At 38.1% G+C, this 21,513-nt stretch overlaps 1 protein-coding gene across 1 annotated transcript in view; it reads left to right on the top strand.

Annotated features, from left to right (window-relative positions):
• LRFN2 (leucine rich repeat and fibronectin type III domain containing 2) overlaps window positions 1-11,627 on the top strand; it is a 66,381-nt gene extending 54,754 nt beyond the window's left edge. The window contains exon 2 of the mRNA XM_032216853.1: window positions 10,706-11,627. Within this exon, the coding sequence (XP_032072744.1) occupies window positions 10,706-11,627 (922 nt within the window). The remainder of the gene's footprint in view (window positions 1-10,705) is intronic.
• The last annotated feature ends 9,886 nt before the right edge of the window (window positions 11,628-21,513 follow it).

Here is a 21,513-nt window from a genome sequence, read left to right as displayed (position 1 = left end):
TACTAGGCTTAGCTTCAAGGCGCTAGTCGTCACTTATAAAGCCCTTCATGGCATTGGACCTGGGTACTTGAGAGACCGCCTGCTGCCAATTACCTCCAATAGACCGATTAGATCCCACAGATTAGGCCTCCTCCGAATTCCATCCGCCGGCCAATGCCGGCTGGTGACTACCCGGAGGAGAGCCTTCTCTGTGGCTGCTCCGACCCTCTGGAACGAGCTCCCCGTGGAGATTCGAACCCTCACCACCCTCCAGGCCTTCCGCAAAGCCCTTAAAACCTGGCTGTTCCGACAGGCCTGGGGCTAAAGAGCTTTTGCCCCCCCCCTCGAATGGTATGGTTGTTGTGTGCTTTTAAATTGTGTATTGTTTTGTTTGTCTTTTTATCCCTTATCTGTATCCCCTTCCCTGACTTGGATTGTGAGCCGCCCTGAGTCCCCTCCGGGGAAAAGGACGGCATATAAGTGCAATAAATTCAATTCAATTCAATTCAATTAGCTTCCACCTAACCCCTGGAGAACAAAATGGCAGAATCCAAAGCTCTGCAGCATTGGCTCTGTACAGGTAGTCTTTGACTTATAACAATTCATTTAATGACCGTTCAAAGTTACAATGACACTGAAAAAAGTGACTTATGACCTTTTTCACACTTACAATCATTGCCACATCCCCATGATCAGGTGATCAAAATTCAGAAAACTGACTCCTATTTATGATGGTTGCAGGGTTTCAGGGTCTTACAATCAACTTTTTTTACCTTTTGACAAGCAAAGTCAATAGGGAAGCCAGATTCACTTAACAACCATATTACTATCCTGTTTCCCTGAAAAATACGACCTTCCCAGATAATAAGCCTAATCGGGCTTTGAAGCGCATGCACTAAAATAGCCCTTCCACTGAAAAAAGCCCTCCCTGAAAATACTGCAACACAGCAACAGTCATGAGGTGACTATGCTCACTGCCTCCTGCATCTCAAAAATAATAAGATCTCCCTGAAAATAAGGCCAAGCACTTATTTTGGGAGTCAAAAGAAAATAAGACCCTGTCTTATTTGTGGGAAAACACAGTAATTTAACAACTGCATTGATTCACTTAACCACTATAGCAAGAAAGGTTGCAAAATGGGGTAAAACTCACTTAACAACTGCCTCACTTGGCAAGGGAAATTTTGAGCTCAATTGTGGTCATAAGTTGTGGACTATCTAAACATGAACTACAAATTCTTGTGATTTAAGAGCAAGGCTAACGAAGTGCATCAAAAGGCAATATACATTAAATAAAAGCAACAATGAGCATTAAATACTTTGGCTCATTACAATACTGGAAAATGGAGTAGGGTTAATCCTTTTTGAAGAACTTGTAGTCCAAAGCACTGGTATCCATGGAGGATTGGGTGACTTTCCATGAAGTTCCTTAATCTAACATTCTTTTTAAGAGACTCAGTAGAAGACTCCTTCTCCAAAATATACTGCAGGTTACCTGTGATTGATGACAACTCTTAAGAGTGTTCACACCTAAAATCAATACAGATGTATTTTCACTGTTGGATATTGACAACTCCTTGATTAGCTCCAACCCAAAGAGTGCAGAATGCCCACTTCAGCCTTTGCTTTCTTCCATAATATTGAGCCTTACTTCTCAACAGTTTTATAATAGTTAATATGGAGCATTATTTCTGTGGTCTTAGCATTAGGAAGGAAACTGAGTATATGCATGCATAGATTGTCCAGTCCAATTCAACGTCTGGACTTCTAGAAATGGACTGAACTACACTTTGTTACACTAGCTATATTTTAATATGATTCAATGCCTGAATTACAATGTGATTCAGAAAAATGAGTTCTGTCTTCCCAAAAATTTGGATCAGGAAAACTAACAATGGCTGTGACATTTTTTAAAAATTTTCAGCTCAGTTAAATGAAGTTGCAACATGAACCATGTATTTAATAAGGAGCTGAGGTGTGTCAAATTTCACAGAAATTGACACAGAGAGGTTTAGGTTATGGCCTTTTAAAACTGGTTTTTAAAAAGTCTTATTTTGACATAAAGTGGCATCTCACGTTTAGCAAGACTGTATTCTGTGGGGGAAATAGATGCCAAATGCTATTTAGATAGGAAGAAATACATTATAAAGAAAAATGTTATTTTAATAAGGAAATGGAGTTCTTTCCTAAATAAAAGAAATAACTTACTAAGTTAAGTCAGATAGTATGTAGATTCTTCCAATATCACTCAGGATGAGACTTAGCAATAGTGGAGTGGAATTAATTTGTAGGCAAAATCTTCAACTCAAAGTTTTCCCCTTATGCACAGGAATTTTCACAACTTCTGCTCTCTGTCCTTTAAGACAAGGGTCTCCAACCCCTGGACTGCAGCCCACTATTGGGCTGGAGTCTATTTGGAATGGGGTGGTGCAAGTTGTAGGCTGTAATGTTTGTGCATACACAGCTCCATTTGTGCTAGCATGCACACTGCTCCACCAAGCAAATGGAGCTTCGCATGTACATCATGTGCTGATGCAACCCAGGTCCCCTCTCCCTCCCCAGTCGGACTGCCAAGTTGCAAAGGTTGGGGTCCACTGCCTTTAGACATTGTGGCTGAGATAATCAATGGTGTCTTCATTGAACAATCATTTGATTTAGGGCAGGGCTATCACTCATTGATTATAATAATCTCTGTGTCTCCCGTGTTATTACATATACTGTAAACCAACAAAACTTTGTTTTGCCAATGTGAATTTGCTGTGATTTCTGCAGTAACTTGGAGCCTAGGAGAAACAGACTAGGCAATTTGCTGGAAGTGAAACAGAGTGGGTTTAATTTTGTCAATCCTCCCCTTTTCTTTTGAGAAGGAGGAAACCTATTAAAATAAGAAGCAAGTTATTATTCACACTGGCACTTAAACTAATTTAAGGACGTAATCTTCTACCATGCATTCAAATTTTGGAAATCAAAGCTATGAGTTCAACCAACCTACAAGACATTTCCAGCCGGCATGCATAATTGGTATAAGTACAAAGCAAATAGAAACTAGATGTGGTTAAAGTATCCTTCTCTACTACAGATTCTCAAAGCAATCAGTTGGCAATACATGATGAAACAATTTGATTCATGAAACACTGATCCACCAGTTTGTTATGAAACTATCTGCAGCTAACTTTTCTGAGGTTGCACATGGCTTTGCACTTTCTCCTCTTTTGACACCTCTTTCAATAGACATTTAACATCTGTTCATAACTATCCATTCCAAATCTATTGTTTATGATGGTGAATCACATCTCTCCTGTTCAAGGTGCAGTTAGATTATTGTTGCACATTTCTTTCCAAGTAAGTAGAGTTAAATTGTGGTATCTGCATTCAGCTGAACAAGGACAGTGAAGCTATAAATGTTAAACATGATTTCCCTTGCTATTTAATCTTAAAGCAAACAATGGTAAGTGTATATATGTTATATATTTTATTTCTGTTTATGACCTTGATGAAAATGGTTATATGCTGATTATTCCAGGGCAGAGATTACCAGCCAATCAATTCGAAAAAACCAGGATGGTTAGCAGTGGTCAGCCATTGAGTTGTGTATCTGTGGATCACAACCATGTTGCCATTCCAATCTAATGCTCAAAGTGGAAAAACTGATTTCATAATAGAAATGTTTTTTAAAAAGGAACTTTTTTCAGCTCAGAATTAAGAGAAATAGCAAGCATATTTCTATCACTTCTCCATACTTCATAATTCTCTAAATTCCCTTTCTTTTCTTAAAGACCTGGGTCACAGTACGATCACATAGTTTGTCTCATCTAGTTTATCTATTTCATTTAACCCATGTTTGGTCCTTAGTACTTTATTTTCTTGTTGAGCTTATTGTTTTCTTCCCTGGCTTTTAATAACTACTCGGGGGAGGTATCATGTCACATCTGTGCAACATCTAGTGTGCCATTGCTACCTCAATATTCTGTAATAACAGCAGTAGGTGCATTAGTCTTTGCTTAGTAAGATAATGTCTCCCTGAGAAGAAACATGGAAAATAGAATTGCTGCTTAATAGACTTACTTTACTTAGTTGTTTATGCTTGAATATGTAAAGTTTGCTTTGAGAAAATTAACCTGTCACTGAGAAAAGCAAATGTGGCATCTATCAAAAACAATAGATTAATGAAAGGTTGATCATGATAGCTTAATATGGAAAACTGGGAGCTTATAAAAGATAAGTAAGAGCCAGTAACATGGCCAATTTTGTATGCAGATGATTCCTTATACAAATAGTCCTTCTGTGTGAGATCAGGATACTTTCTTATTAGAGGAAAAATTCTTAGATGGTCTCATGATCTCCCTCCAGCTATTTACATCAGTTACAAGGAAAGGCAAAAAATACAAAGGGTGGGTGGACATTGATGTTATGTTGATGTGGATATGGGCATTATAGAAGCTTTATAAGTCAATTTCAGAAGGATTATAGAACTGTGGTCACAATCGGATTATTTATTTCATTGGGCATATAGAGGGATAGAGGAATTTGTTTTAGTCTGGTTTTTTTTTTTAACGGAAGCTATTTAATTTGAAACATCCCCAAATTGTACAGGCTTTGGTGTATAACTTTAATGCAAAAATGCTCAGAAACATTGCATACATAAATAAAGATGCTGAGAAAAGTTTCATAGAAGATGTGCATTTTATGAAAATATGCACATGCAAACTAACAAGGATATTAGGTGGAATAGAAATATGATTGAAGGAATGCAAAACCGATGCCGAATGAATCTAGATTTAGTCATCCATAGGTCTGTGCAAACTAGGTAAGAAATCATACTGTTTACTCTAGTAACAAAAAAAAAGGGGGGGGTTGCTCTATTTCCAAAGGAACCTTGCAGAAAATGATGGAAAGAAAACAGAGGTGATATTTAGGGGAAAGTGGTTCGTCTAGAATGCAGATATCAGAGACAGAATGAAAAATAAGCCCTACTTTTTCAAGAAATCTGTGCTGGCAGTTTGCACAGAATATAATAATAGATTATAAATTCAGAAAGGAGATGAAATAGCACCTCTAACAATCATGGAGTGTGTTTTTTTTTTTGTCATAAGCAACCAGCAAACTTTCTCACCAACTTCAGCAAGAATTATACAGGACAGTTAATTCATGTCTCAGATGAAGGTTGTATGAATTTTTTTAAAAAGGATTATCATAGTTAATCCAGAGCAGTTAGTTTCACACTTCAGTAGAGGTAAGGAGAGGAACCTGACACTTGTTTAAGAACTGGGGTGGAGGGAGGAACACTCATTAATTTTATTCTTAGGATGGAAATAAAAAAATCCTTAATGTTCAACTGACCCTTTATATGAACCATGAAACAACCAAGATATTAAGAAAGAGGAAAGTGTTGATGAAAAGAATGGAAGAGAAGACCCATGTAGTAAGGAACATAATTCAAGTAGTTAACTTTAATAAAGATAAAATACTACTGACCAAACTATTAGTCCTGAAAGCACTTTCTAGGATGAAATCAGGTCCATGTAATGATATGGGAAGGGCAGGTGTGGGTGTGAAGTGGTTGTTCTATGGTTCAATGCAGAATTTTGTAACATCCCCCCAGCGCAATGCAGAGGACTAGTGAGGCATTCCATCATCTGAACTTGGAGATGAGGCCAATCTTCAATCCTCAATGCCATTTTCCAAGAGCAAAATGGGTTGCTTCACTGCTTAGATAGAACCAAGTAACCACCTTGTTTTGGAGTTTACCTTCAAGTTCTTTGTTCAAAGTTTCAAAGTTTCAAAACTCTGCATGCTCATACTGTGTTGTTCACAGAACAAAGAATTTGTAGAGTGAGACAGTGAAAGAAATCAAAGATATTTGCGGAGAACCAAGTTTAGTTCTCCCTTTGGGTGTAAAAATTCAAGCCAGCCACACATTCTTGTCGCAGGCCATGGGTTGTTCTTCTGAGGGCAAAGTGAAAGCCATCTTTCTAGAATAAAGGGGCAATAAATCTAACAAACAAATAAACAAAACACTAATATGAGCAAGTCATATCTTGAATTGCCGCTACACTGCAGGAAATGCTAATGAATTATACACAGAGGTGATATTCTGCCAGTTCAGACCAGTTCGCCCAAACCAGTGGTGAAAATCTCAAGTGGTCCCGCCTACCCACCCCAGTTCTATGGCATCCCATTTAGGACCTTTTTTAGCCAAAAGCGCATCTGTGTGCTCACATTTGCAAACTGGTAGGGAAGGTAAGTGAATACCACTCCTGATTATACACATATACTGTAGGTACTTAAATGTCTGTCTGTATATGTATGCACATCAATAGTGTCTCCCATACAAAACGGGTCTCATTTTAGCTTATTAGCCACATCTCAGTCATTATATTAGGTTCTAGTAAGTCTGAATCTTATGGTGCCTGACAGCATCCCTAAGGTAGAGATCAGAGATCAGAATGTATGGGAAATCTGACATCAATTTAGCACGGACATTCACTTGTACTTAAGACTGAGAGTGGGAGGAGGGAGAAGATTCAAAGTGTGATAGAATGGGGAGAAGCCTTAGAGGCAGAAGAAATGTTGAGCTGTCTTTCACACCTATTCATTTTTTTTAGAAACCAGTTGGAGTGGGAGAGAGCAACACAGACATCTCTCTACCTCCACTACATCTGCTAGCCTGTCACAATCATACTTCTGGACTCCTTGGTGACTCTAACACTAGAGCCTCAAATGATGAGCTCAATTGCCTTGCTAAAATCTTGTATAATCTACAGGAACAGAACAATTAAAAATTTCCTTATGTGGGCAGCATTCTGTTGACTGTTGATTCCTCCACTGTGCGTTCTAAATAATGATTTTATTTTGGTTTTAATCCATCAAATATATTTTTAAAAAAATATCCCTTTAAGATTATTTTTATTAACTATGCAATCTAACTGTAGAGATCTAAAATGCCCAAATGAGCCTCAACACATAATCCATACTAAAATTTCCAGGAATGATATTTGATTTTGTGTGAGTGAGAATTGCCGAAAGTCACTACCTGTCAGATTGGTACAAAAGCATGGTTGGCTGACTATACCTACTTTAGGTCTCCAGTGCAAGTCTAAACTATTTCTGGCCCATACTGATAAATACTGAGAATTCAGAAAGGAAAACATGTCAGACATAGGGACATAATTAAGGTAGATAATTGGGAAGAAAATTAAAGCTGAATCTGTCAATCACATAAGTAAAAAAAAACACCTAAGTAAAAAAAAGTAGATTGGAAAAAGTGAAGCAAAGAAAATATGTTAGACCAGCACAGTGGTGGGATTCAAATAATTTAACAACCGGTTCTCTGCCCTAATGACCAGCTGGGTAGGGGTGGCTCAGTGGTCATGTGACTGGGTGGGCATGTCCAACTCAATGTCATTCAGGTCGATGGGCTCTTCGCCTTAGCTGTGACAATGTAATAAGGGTTAACCAGAGAGGCAGTTTCTGTAAGCAGGGCAATAAAGATCAGGCTAGAAACAACACCAGAATTTCCTTCCTGCCTTCCTTACGGGATTAGCCCTGTAAAGTGGAAGAAAACAAAAGATTTCTTCCAACAACTGGTTCTCCGGACTGCTTAGAAAGTTAGCAACCGGTTCTCCCGGATAGGTGCGAACTGGCTGAATCCCACTACTGGACCAGTAGTTCGTAACCTTATTGGCACCAGAGACCAGTTTCATGGGAAACAATATTTCCACAAATGGCAATGGGCACATGCACTGTTTACAGTAGGGCTTATGTTCCTATGAGAATCTAATGCCTTATGATCTGAGAGATGATGATGCTAGCATTGGGGAGCAGCTGCAAATACAGATGAAACTTCATTCCCTCACACAATGCTAACCTCCAGCTGTGCCCCCCTCTCACTTCCTAACAGGCCATGGACCAGTTGAATTGAAGACCCTTATGTTAGACAATGAAATGATGGACAATTTGCATCAGTGTCTGGAAAAAGAATTTATTTTGAGACGATCTCTGTAGTCCCATTCCATTCTCTCTTTTTGCATTGCCCTACGTTCAGTGTTCCTACAATGAATCTCCCATAGTTTTTACTATTAACATCCCCTTATGTTAGAGACACAAATTTACCCACTAATGAAACACTATAAGAGTAGTTGGCATGATTCTTCATATAACTGTATATAGATTCCATCCATGGAGTGCTTTTCAGCTGTGCAAATGTATATTAAAAAGCGATATTGATGCAGGCATGCCATATGTGTATTATGAATAAAGTCAGTTTACCAGTGTTTTGAAAGCCAGTTTGTTCTAATGGTGAAAGCATCAGACTACAAATGGGAAAACCATGACTTCTATTTTGCCTAGGCACAAAGCCAAGCTAATTATTCTTTCCCCAGCCCTAGGAAGGAGGCAAGTGGGGAAGCTACTTCTGAAATACTTTGGCAGGAAAACTGCAGGGACTTATGCAGGTATTCTCGGAGAATTGGAAAAGACTGAATGGAGGGGGGGCATTTTTTATCAGTGTGTAATGGATGTGTACATTGATAAAATACTCCATTAAAAATATAGTAAGATTATTGAGATTTTTTAAGAAAAAATGTGGATTCATTTCAATGAATTTGAAATTTGGAGAAATGGGTCTTTTTTATTACTAGCATGGTGTGGTTCACATTCTTGCACAGAATAATTATTGGACAAGATATAAGAAGTTAAGGGTCATCATTTTAGTCCTTTGAAATAACTTGTGGTGGTGCCATTATCATATCAAGGACAAAGAGGCTATGGTGGTCTGTCATGGGTATAAGCAATATTGGGGTGTATTGACTAGTAACATGGGAATGAGAAAGAGACTGTCTAGAAGGTCAGCTGTAGGTTTGGAGTTAATTAGTCTTTGATGGTGATTTGTTAATTAGCTATTTGTCAATCAGTGACATAGTGCAACACCAATGGATGAGAGGAATGTTAAAAAACAAATCAACTCCAAGGGCCAAATATTCTTGATTTACCACTGAGTGGTTTGATAGAAGGAAACACATTAATTGATTTAAAAGATGGATGTCTAGCTGCTACTATTCAAGACATGCTGTTAGGCATAGCATGAAAAATGTCTTTCTTATGAAAAATGTAACTTACAAATCTGTGTTCCACTCATATAATAACCTGAAGCTGACATTTACTTGTATTGGGCTTTGTGGAAAAAGAAGAATTTTCTTCTTTCTACTCAGTGTGTTTTCGCCTCAGTATTGAAAGGCAAACATCTGTGTCACATAACTAAGAAACTACTATGTTAACTCTTGGGTCTAAACTGAACCTTTTGTTAAATTTGTCATCAAAGAGCAAATTGTCTCCTTTTGGGGGTAAGAAGCAGAGGGTGATTATTTATCCCTGGCTCACATATTCTAACATTCCTAGATATGAGTAATGTCCACATGTTGTCATTGTTTCTTTTCCTATGCTTGGAAAAATTTTGTGCCTACTGATGATGTTGGCTACTTATGGAGATAATTTTCAGATGGTTTTCCTTTGGGTGCTTCATATACATAAAACACTAACACTAAAGATTATCTCAATTCCTACCTCTGGTTTATTTCCTATAGGAGCCTCTATCGGTTCCTTCAAAGCTCTTCAAATGTTACAAATGCTTTCTGGTATGGAACTAATAAAAGCTGTGCTCACTCATTTCTATGGAGGCTCAGGCAGTCTTCTTTGATTTGCAATTCAGGAAGAACTGCTCTTAGGATCCCCATGAAGGCCATTGCCTGTTATGCATCTAGCAGAACACAGATGCAATAAATGATTGAAAGCTGGCCAGAGGGAGGAAACTGCTTTGCCTGGTATATATAAACAAGTTTACTGAATCTGTGATTTTGAAGCCTGCATTGTCTCTTCCAACTGGCCGGTGTGATGCCAGAGTGGGGAGTGAGGGAAGGAGCTTGTCATCTTTAGACATTTCCATTTCTGGAAAGGAAAGTTCCCTCTGGTGTTCTCTGGCAGGAGGCTATGATTTCCCTGTATCTCATAAGAAGCAGCAAATCATCGGAAAATGTTTTGAAGGTAATGTTGACCCCAAGATTATATGAAGGGTATAGCAATTACAAACTTATATAGCAATCATAACCTTATTTATGCTGCCCAGAGTCATAGGAAATCAGGCATCATACAAATTAAACAAAAAAATACATTTATTTCTTTTGATTTATTGTAAGTGCCCACTCCAGCAGTTTTGACAGCTTACATCTAATACAATGCTGAAAATTAAAAATGCAGACAAAAGAAAACAGTCTCCACTAATAACCTATCTGCTATAAAAGCTTGTAATGTATATTTTGATAATCTTATTAGATTTTAAACTGAAGTAATATCCCTTCTTTGTATTCTGAATGCTTGTGCTTTGTCAATTTGGGACTTCAGGCATTATGGGTTGTAGTATGCAGACTGAATACAAACAAGGAAGTTGGAATATGTGATCTACCTAACCACTAATCTTTTAAGGACCCGTTCTTGTACCCTGGGGAGGAATCCCAAGATATGGTGGCAGAGTGAGTTGTTTAAAATCATGTATTCAGAAATAAACAAGATTGTTAAGTTTGTATTCTGAAGTGGGGGAAAAAAGAGAGAATTCAAACATTGTACCCGTTATTGTTATTACTTAGCTTTTCTGAAGTACACAGTTGCCTCTGCCTTGCCAGTCTATATTTCTCTTGCAAATTAATCTAATGCTATTCTTTTCTTTCTCTTCAAGGATGATTCCAGCTACAAATAAAGCATTTGTGGTGAACAACCTGGTTTCTGGAACAGGCTATGATCTTTGTGTTCTGGCCCTGTGGGATGACACTGCCACAACACTCACTGCTACCAACATTGTAGGCTGTGCCCAGTTCTACACCAAAGAGGACTATCCCCAGTGCCAGTCCATGCACAGCCAGTTTCTGGGTGGGACCATGATTTTAATCATTGGAGGCATCATTGTGGCTACTCTGCTGGTATTTATCATCATACTGATGGTGCGGTACAAGATTTGCAACAACAATCCTGGCAAGATGGCCAATGTTAGCAATGTCTATTCTCAAACCAATGGATCTCAACCTGTCCAGAACGGAGTCCTGCCACAAGTGAATCCAAAAGTTGTGGTAAAGAATGAACTCATGGAGTTTAACTGTGAGTCAGCACACAGCAGCATCTCTTCTTCCTCTAGTTCCATGAACAGCCGTGACTGTGATGGTTATAGCCTCCAAAGTGAGCAGGGCACATTGTCCAGTAAATGGAGGCCCCCGTCAAGATCAAAGCATCACAATATTGATCGGCTCATGGGAGCTTTTGCCTCTCTGGACCTGAAATGTCAGAAAAAGGAGGAAACAATAGACTCAAGAACTTCCATAGTGGTCCGTCACTCAGACAAGGAGCCACTTTTGGGTCAGCAGGAATCCAAATTTCGCAGCCTCCTCATGTTGCCACTGGAGGGTAAAACTAAACGTAGCCATTCTTTTGACATGGGGGACTTTTCCACTTCTCAGTGTTACAACTACCCCAAAAAGATCACAAACATTTGGACAAAACGTAGTTTGTCAGTGAATGGTATGCTTTTACAGTACAATGACAGTGACCTGACAGAATCAAAAGGAACTTATGGGAGCTCTGAGTGGGTCATGGAAAGCACAGTGTAAATAGAAATTGCCCTCCATTCCATTCTTAGTCCTACCAAACATAACTAAATCCATGAGTTCAAAAGGCCATAAATGTGATAGAAGGAAAACAAACCACACACAGACACACACATTCAGCCACATATTGGTCAATAAATATTAATATAAAGAATTCAAGTGGAGTAAAAGAAGTGATGAGCTTTATAGGATGTGTGCATGTGTGTAAGGAGATGGTGATATGCCCTCAACATATTATTTATATCTTTGTGAATGTCTCAAGGAATTCACTGGAAACATTCAGTGCTATCCCGATTTCCCAGTGAACTGTGTAACAAAATTGAAAGAGGATTAATGCTGGTTAAGAAGTGTCTATTAACTCTTAGGATAATTGTGTTTGTCTTCATTTTCTCATTGTCTGAGGTGAACATTTCAGTGGACACAAAACTAACAGGAGAATAACCTCAGCTGCCACTACATAACCAACATATCTGGGAAAAGAAACCCTGAACACACAAATTAACATTAAAATTAAAAGCAACATTTTGAAAAGATCTTGTCATTGTTTGCCTGAAGATTCTCTTCTCTCCAGAAAAAAAAATCCAACAATCCATATTCACAGCCTTTCTTTCCCTTGTTATAACTTTTTTAAAAATAAAATCTAATAATTAATTATTAATAATTGAGATGCTATCTTAGTTCTCAGTATTTTTTATTCACCAACAAATGGCCATCGGTTATTAAGAATATAAGGGAGTTTAGTGTCAGGGCAGAAGAGAGAAATTTAGTTTTTATAACCTGGGAGAGAAAGGAGAAAAATGTTCCTCATTCTGACCAAGATTCCAAAATCACTATTTAATCAACAAAAAAGAAAAATCCGACTCACAAATATTAGAAGAGGGAGGGAGATCCATGCCTTCATATCAAATACCACAAATTGGCATATCATCATGTCAGTCAAAAGAAGGGCATGAAATCTCTAGCATCACATGAAACTCCAAGTTTGATTATGAGAATATTCTTCATGAGCTCTGGAAAATGCAGTGTAGACTAGGAGGGGTCCAGATTCAACAGTGCTATATAGTCTCTCTTTGTCCCACATCATGTTCACATACTTGTCTTTCTTGTTGAAACCTTTATCCATTTGAGGCTACCCATTATGCCTTTTTAAGTGATAATCAAACACATTTATGGATCTGGAAGAGCTGTGAATGCACAAATTTTGTTCTCCCAAAGCACTACTCCATGGCAGAAGTGAAATGTTGGCCTTTAGAGCCACAGCCTATTCAGAATCGTTTAATGTATTTATTTGCTCCCAAAGATTTGTCCATTGGGGAGCTCTTTCTGAAATTGCACACTATTTTTTTTTTCAAAGGGTCTGTGCTGAAAAGAATTGTAAAACAGCAAAGCGAACACTCATATACAATCTCTGTTTTTGTTTTTAAGAAAAAGCTCAACTCAGAGATATATTGTGACATGGCTATGTATTTGATCCTGTTATCTGTCATGTTTCCTATTTGAAGTTTTAGAAAATGGCATCCCTGTGATCAAAATATTTTCTTTTCCCTTCCTCTTTTGCTACAAAATGTACAGTAAAAACAACTTATTGGGAAAAAATGAACCTTTCTTTTATTCATTATTTCAATGGTCTATTCTGAATGCTGGAATGAATTTTTGTTTTCTTAGAAAAAAAGAAATGATCATTCAACCTGTTCATTCTAGGTAGTAGAAGCAGATAATTTTTATCAATTAAACATTATGGCTGTAAATATCACCAGCAACACAAAAGTAAGGGGTTTTGTTTTCTAGTAAGAGGTGTACATGTGTATTACACTTTCCTTGAAATTCCCAATATCCACATATTCTATGTATCACATAACACACATTCTCTGTAAAATGTTTTCTCAGTATCTTCAGTCCTACTGTTCATCAGCTTCTAATTGAAATAACTGAGGTTAAGTTACAGAACTGTACAAATTGGGTGAATTATGAAAATCAACTAGAAAATAGGTTATGGTTCTTACTGAATAGGCAAAAATGATTACTAATCTTAGGAGCTGTGGTGGCACAGTGGTTAGAATACAGCATGGCAAGCTAGCTCGCTGATCACTGCCAAGGGTTCAATTCTCACTGGCTCAAGGTTTCCTCAGCCTTCCATACTTTTGAACTCAGTAAAATGAGGACCCAAATTGTTGGGGAAAATATGCTGACTCTGTAAACTGCTTAGAGGGAGCTGAAAAGCACTATGAAGCAGTATATAAGTCTAAGTGCTAAGTACTACAGCTATTTTGAAATGTTTTAAGATAAGTTGTGTAGGGTTTCCTGCCTAAGCAGAAGGTTGGACTAGAAGTCCTTCAAGGTCCCTTCCAACTCTGTTATTCTAAAAAAAAAAGTGGTGCAGCATTGAACATAAGAAAGTTTCAAATATTCAGAAAAGTCTCTCAGCAAGGCAAACTCATAATATTTTAAGTACAAACAGCTTTGATTGTCTGCTGCCCTTTCAAGGTGTTAATTTGCCAAGTTCCAGAAACTCCAACTACATGACTAAAGCTGGCTCGGGACACGGAAAACAATTATTTCAACACGGCAGCACCCAAGGTTGGAAATTCCAATCTAGATCATGTTAATTAACAATAATTATTACATGAAGTCAACATAAATGAGTCAATATGCCTCAAGGCATAGCTTGGTTGTAAAAATGTCACACCTGATTTCATGACCTTTTTTTGCCACAGTTGTTGAGTGAATCACTGCAGTTTTCACTGAGTCACATGCTTCTTAAGCAAATCTAGCTTTCCCCATTCACTTTGCTTGTTGGAAGCCAGCTGGGAAGGTCACAAATGGGAATCCACAACATCAGGATTACTAGATTACTGTAACTCATAAATACATACTAGTGGCCAAGTGCTCAAATATAAATGTGAGGACTGGTCATGTTCCGTTTTTCAGTGCTGTTGTAACTTTAAAGGCCAGTAATGAATGATTGTACTTTAATGAGTATGCTTCTTAAAGTAGTAATACTTTTTTTTCAATCAATCAGAATGGAGCTGGAAGGGACCTTGGATGTCTTCTAGTCCAACCACATGCTCAAGTAGTAAACACTATACCATTTTAGTTAAGTGACTGTCCAGTCTGTTCTTTAAAAACCTCCAGTGATGAAGTACCTACAGCTTTTGATAATAAGCTGTTCTACTGGTTAATTGTCTTCACAATTAAAAGAAGTTTCTCCTTAATTTCAGGTTGTTTCTCTCCCTGATTAGTTTTCATCCATTGTTTCTTGTCTTGCCCTCCCTCTGGTGCTTTGTAATAATTTGACCCCCTCTTCTTTGTGGCAATCTCTTTCAAAGGTCTTTCAACCAACCTTTTTCAAAGCTCTCTCAACCAACTTTCAAAGGTCTTCTGAAAAAAAAGTCTGTTTTAATTATCATAATAGGCAACAGATTCTGGACTTGCCCAAGGATTGAAGGACTTCTTCCACATCCTCTTTGAAACAGATGAAGCACTATTCATATAGTCCAGAATACTTGGACAGTGAACAATTAGTGCAAATATATAATGGCTCAGATGGTATAAAAGGAAAATTCCTTTACATAGAAGTTAATATAAAATTGTGACTTTCCCTTGAAAAGGCTGCATCAGAAACTCTTTCTGGGAAAGCTATATTATTTGAAAAATGATACGTAAAAATGTTCATGCATGAATCTATTTTCCTTTTATTCCACCACTGCATTTAATCAACTTATGCAGCCTTTCAACTGTGCAACCAGTCATAATGCCACACAACTAGAAATTGACCAAAAGAAAATGTGTTTTTTACCTTGGAAACCTAGCTAATGGTAATGCATATAATCAGATGCCCATGTTTGATTCAATAGCTTTCATTCTTGTTTTCCTGGATAAAATTTGGAAATCATCTGAAATAGAGAAAACAGATCAGCTAGAACAGGGGTGTCAAACGCATGTCATCCTGACATCGTCATGTGATGTATCGGGACTTCCCCCCCCCTTCACAAACCAGGCATGGGCGTGGCCAGCACGTGATACATCTGGCCCGTAGGCTGCAAGTTTGACAGCCCCGCTAGAACATTGTGAGGAAACATATAACCCTCAAGGTGACATGCCAGTTCCAGTGATTCTTCTTGCTACAGATAATAAAATTGGAATTCAGTAGAAATTGGGAAATATTCCAATTTAATGAATGCTCATCACATAACAAAAATATTATTCATGCCCAAGCATTGTTTCCTCTCTCTCCTCCCCTCCCCTCTCTCCTCCCTTCCCTTGCCTTCCCCTTCCCTTGAAGATCTATTTGTCCACACTACTGCACCATAATATGGACACTATAATTCTTGTTTCAAATTAAGCAACCCTAAAGATGGTGTTGTCTCTACAAAATATTTTATTTGTTCATTTGTCCATTCAATTTTAGGGTCAACCATTCACCAGACAATTGTGGGCAGCTACCAAGAGTTAAAAACATGAATACATGACATAATAAAACATACATTACATTGGAGTCTAGTTCCACAGCTTATAACTGACCCAATGCCTGGGGGAAGGTCCTGTCTTCCAGGTACTCATGCATCCCATAAGGTGCCTCTGATTAATTGATGAGCATGTCAACCCTGTTGAATTTTAAAGGATGGACCGAGATAAAGAGACAGATGGTCATGCAAATACCCAGGCCCTGTGCCATGAAGGACTTTACAGATGACACTTTCACCTTGAACGGCATTCAGAAGTCCAGTTCTAACCAGTGCTGTTCAACTAGTACTGGTGATATATAGGCATCCTGAGGTGCATCCATATATTCATATATTTTATTGGATAAATATTGCAGTTCATTCTTCTATCACCAGCAAATACAGCAAATTGCTGAAACTGAATAAGAGCACAGATAAACCTGCAGGGCATCATTTTTTTCCATTGCTGCAAAATGTTGCTACCTCACAGCATTGCATATACATGCCAGATTGTCCTACTTGCTTATCTCATCTATGCAGAACCTATATATAAATAAACTTCGGACATTTTTAAGCGTTTTTTTTTCTCTTGAAATAATTCTTTTCCCCAAACTTGACCAAAAAACAAAGTTGCAGATTCATTTATTTAAGGCTATTTCTCTATTTTAGAAATTAGGAGCTATGTTATCCCCATACTATGTATTTATAACAATCCCCAAATTACTATAAATATCATTTGTTTTTATCCATTTCTATTAATGTAAGTAATGAAGAGTTTACTTCTTATAATTCAGTACATATATTCTCATTTTATTCTATTTCTGATTATATACATGACAAAAACATGAGCAATTTGAAATTGCTTTTTTTGCCATATGAATGTTTCAGCCCAAATTAAATACCATGCATTTCCAAAACTCTTCCCGATCTCAGCTATCACAGAAGACCTTATAATATTAACTAGTATCAGATGCTCGCTCTGTTGTTGTTGTGGATCTTGTAATGGTTGGCAAATAGTATCTGCACATTTGATGTCAGTAAAAGCAGGTTCTCCTACGAATCTCTTCATGTTTGCATCTGTTAGTGAAATGAAGGAGAAGCCATTACTGCTGTTTGTGCCTCAAATAGATTTCCTTGCAGCTGTGAGTTCACACGATTACAAGCATCGAAAAGTCAAGTAATTGTATAAATGTTGGAATCAGCCCAAATTTACAGAAATAAGCATTTTAGACTTAGTATTTATTGAGAAAAAGGTTTTCCGCTTAATGGAAAAGGAGTGGAAATGTATTTCAAAATTATAGTGAAAATGTCAAAACAGATCCAACTTTGGAATCATGTGATTGCCTCTGCAGTTTAAGACATCAGTGTTTAGATTCTCACCAAGCTAATGGTTAATTGTTAGAATGGTTGAATTTAATCCATCTTAGAGTCATTTAACAATGTGTCAGTATTTGAATGTTTTCATTTTACTAGGCGTTCTTATTGCCTTTACTTATTCACACCAAAGAACCTGTTCACGCATTGTGTTTTAAACATTAAAACATTTTTACTCAGAACTGTGAATGTGACAAGATGTCTTGACAAACAGAACATCTACAATTTCATTTCTCAAGGCAGAATGCAACATCTTGTTGCTAAATCCAAATTTGTTCTAGTTTGTATTAGGGAACTTATCCATTGCTACAAATATGGAAAGTCATTTATGTCATATGCGCATTTACAGATGAATGTTTATACTTAAAGAAAGAAACATGGGAAGATGATTTAGACTGGATCACTGGTTCACCAAGCATGGCACTGTCTACATAAAGCTGTGGTTCTCCAATTTCTTCAGGGAGGTATTTGCTCCCAGGAAATGCCATACCAGTGGTTGAACTTGAGAGCTTAGGAACACATTGTCCAATGTGTTGCCATGAATCTTATTTTCTCTCTATATAGACCTAATTATATAAAACATTTCAGAAGCATTGCAAGCAAAGGAAATAGTCTATGAAATTCTAAACAAGCTTGTGCTCAATCCAGATAAGACCGAGTGGCTGTTGTGCTTCCCTCCCACTAATTTGCCTAGTGTTCCATCTCTCAGGCTGGGGGGTCAAATACTACGCCCCTTAGACAGGGTCCGCAACTTGGGAGTCCTCCTGGACCCACAGCTGACTTTTGAACACCATTTGTCAGCTGTGACCAGGGGGGCATTTGCCCAGGTTCGCCTGGTGCACCAGTTGCGCCCCTACCTGAACTGGGAGGCTCTCACAACAGTCACTCGTGCCCTTGTGACCTCTAGACTGGAGTACTGCAATGTGCTCTACATGGGGCTGCCCTTGAAGAGCATTCGGCGACTTCAGCTAGTCCAGAATGCGGCTGCGCGAGCGATCGTGGGTGCACCTCGTTTCACCCACATAACAGCTATCCTCCGCGAGCTTCACCGGCTACCTGTCGATCTCCGGGTGCGCTTCAAGGTGCTACTTGTCACCTACAAAGCCCTTCATGGTAGTGGATCTGGGTACTTGAGAGACCGCCTACTGCCAATTACCTCCACCCGACCAATTAGATCCCATAGATTAGGCCTCCTCCGAGTTCCATCAGCCGGTCAATGTCGACTGGCAACCACGTGGAGGAGAGCCTTCTCGGTGGCAGCTCCAACCCTATGGAACGATCTCCCCGTGGAGATTCGTACCCTCACCACCCTCCAGACCTTCTGCATAGCCCTTAAAACCTGGCTGTCCCGACAGGCCTGGGGTTAAAGACCTCAACCCACCCGAATTGTATGAATGTTGTGCTTTTAACGATGTACTGTCTTATGTGTTTAATTTGTCTGTCCTCCTTTCCTTCTGAACTGTGAGCCGCCCTGAGTCCCCCCAGGGAAAAGGGCGGCATATAAATAAACTATTTATACCTATACCTATACCTAATTTAGTAATGTTGCTCCTAGTTCTGATCATAATTTGCTGTAGAGTTGAATGAATCCAGTGTTGGTTGCTGGTCAACGTTATCATCTCAGTGCACATGTTCAAACATTTTTTTGTTGAAAGTGGTGTACAATTTTGACTCTCTGCAGCATAAGCCATTTAGGTGAGTCTACTTTGCTAGGCAAGATGGAAGAAAAGTAATCCTCATGCCATAGATCAAAGCTCACATGCTTCTAGGAGCAAATTCAAATAAGTTTGCCAAATCCATTTTCAAACCCTGCTTCCAGCAACCAGTTGACATAACCAATTAATTTGCATGCTATCTCTAGCATATCCCAATAAGTCTGCAAACAATGGGTAGCAACTCTTAATCTTTACAACATAGGAAATTATTCTCTTTCTTCTGCTGTTCTATGTGATACACATAAAGAAAAGTGGCATGTTGGTACAGTGATTAGAATGCAGTATTGCAACTAATTCACTGCAGCTAATTCATTGGTTCAAGGTTGACTCATCCTTCCATCTTCCAAGGTCAGTAAAATGAGGACCCAGATTGTTGGGGGGCAGTATGCTGACTCTGTAAACTGCTTAGAGGGGGTTATAGAACACTATGAAACAATATTTACAGTAAGTCTAAGTGCTATTGCTATCTGGTAAACAGATATTGCCAGTTTATAATAAATTATAATGCTACAGATTAATTTACCAATCTCATTAATTTAACTTAATCTCATTAACTGCCCTGAAAGAGTAGTCAAAAAGTGCCACTGATTCAGAGTTCAGTCATTCATGCAGTTTGGCACATCACAGTAAAGCCAAATAACACCTCTGCTTCGTGAGCAGCATTGCCCACTAGGATTCTCAATGCAATACTAGTTATCCTTTATCAGCTATAAATCCTACAGGATGTAAATCCAGACTATTTGCAGGACCACCTGTCTCTGCAGTGTGTGTGTGTGTGTGTGTGTGTGTTTGTGTGTGTGTGTGTTCATCATCATCATCATTCTAGCCATTATCTATCCACCACAGGATGGAGGCCTCTTGCAAACTTTGTTTTTCTCAACTTCCAAGGGGTCAGTTCCATGATATTGCTTCCCCCTATATTGTTTAAATTCATTTGCTTATCTATATTTATTAAAATTATTCATGTTCTGCTGCTTTTCTAAATCTTTTCTGTGCCTCAGTAAAGAAAACATTTCTCCCAAGCAATCTTTTTTACAGAAATAAACCACTCTTTTCTGCTGTCATTTATGTATCTTAAATGTTACAAGCTTATAATTTATTAATAGCCTGCATTTTTTTTAAAAAAAAAAGAGAAACAGCACTGGGATATTTTTACATTTGGCAGTTAATAGCTGACAATGAGTAGGAGGGGAAGGAGGAGGAGAAGAGGAGGAGGCTGAAAAATGTCCAAATGTAATGATTATTGCAGTAAACTATGCATTTCCTTATATCTACATAAATATTGGAATTGACAACTGAATGTATACCAAATGTATCTTTAAAATTCACCTTTCTATCTTCTAGACTTAATCTCAGAAAAATATATAATTATGGAGGAAATTTATTTTGTGATAAAAATTGAAGCTGTGTTCCACAATAATTTATAGTATAGTATAAAAGTGATTTATACTCTAGTAGTAATGTATGTGATACAATTTTTAGTTTGTCCATGCCTATAAGTATAAAGGAGAAACAAGTTCTGTAGTGGGGGCTTGTAAGGTTCACCTTTGGTAAGAGAAGAAAAGGTGTAACATTTTTTATTTAGATAGCAAACACACAGAAACTTCATTTCTACCACTATAACTGTAATGCATGTGATTAATATATACTTTTTCTTCTAACGTAACTAGCAATTGTGTGAAAGGCCATAAGTAACCAATAGAAAAATTGGTAGTCTTTATCCTTTCCTTTATGCAAGAAATTGCTATAAAAACTTCCCTGAAGCCACAAGCATTTTAAATATTTTGATAAAATAATTTCCCATCTAGCCTGGCCTTCACTTCACAAAATTAAGAATCCCAGATGTAATTTCAGATAATGTTCTGCTTTACAATTAGTCAAAAATATCAATGAGCAAAATATCACTTTACCATGCCAGATTACAGCTTCTCCCTCCTATGATGTCAGGAATATATTCAACTGCACAAGATCTCATCAGTTTAGCTGGAGGAAGCTGGAACCTGATGTGATGAAAACCACCCAGTAACACTGTTGACTAATTAATTGCAAGGGGCTCAGTTTGTTGTCTAGTGGGCTTCAGTAGGCAAGAAGCAGACCACCATAACTGCAACAGCATCTATTGATTCAAAATGGAACTGGGGAACTGCAGGGAAATGCCTGTGATTTATACTCTAGGCCCATAGGGCCTTAACCAATCATAGAACTAGAAAAAGCCCGCCCAAATATAAATGTTCTACATTTTCCTCCAAAACAGTTGGGGCCATCAACAGGTTAGTTTCCCTTTAGCACAGTTAACAGTTAGGGTCATTTAAAGGTTAGTTTCACTTTAGCACAATGAACACCATTATATACATTCAA

The sequence above is a fragment of the Thamnophis elegans genome, chromosome 4 (genome assembly GCF_009769535.1).
Source record: "Thamnophis elegans isolate rThaEle1 chromosome 4, rThaEle1.pri, whole genome shotgun sequence".
Classification (NCBI taxonomy): domain Eukaryota; kingdom Metazoa; phylum Chordata; class Lepidosauria; order Squamata; family Colubridae; genus Thamnophis; species Thamnophis elegans.
The sequence above is the reverse complement of the archived record's forward strand: the minus strand, read 5'-3'. Positions and strand labels throughout refer to the sequence as shown.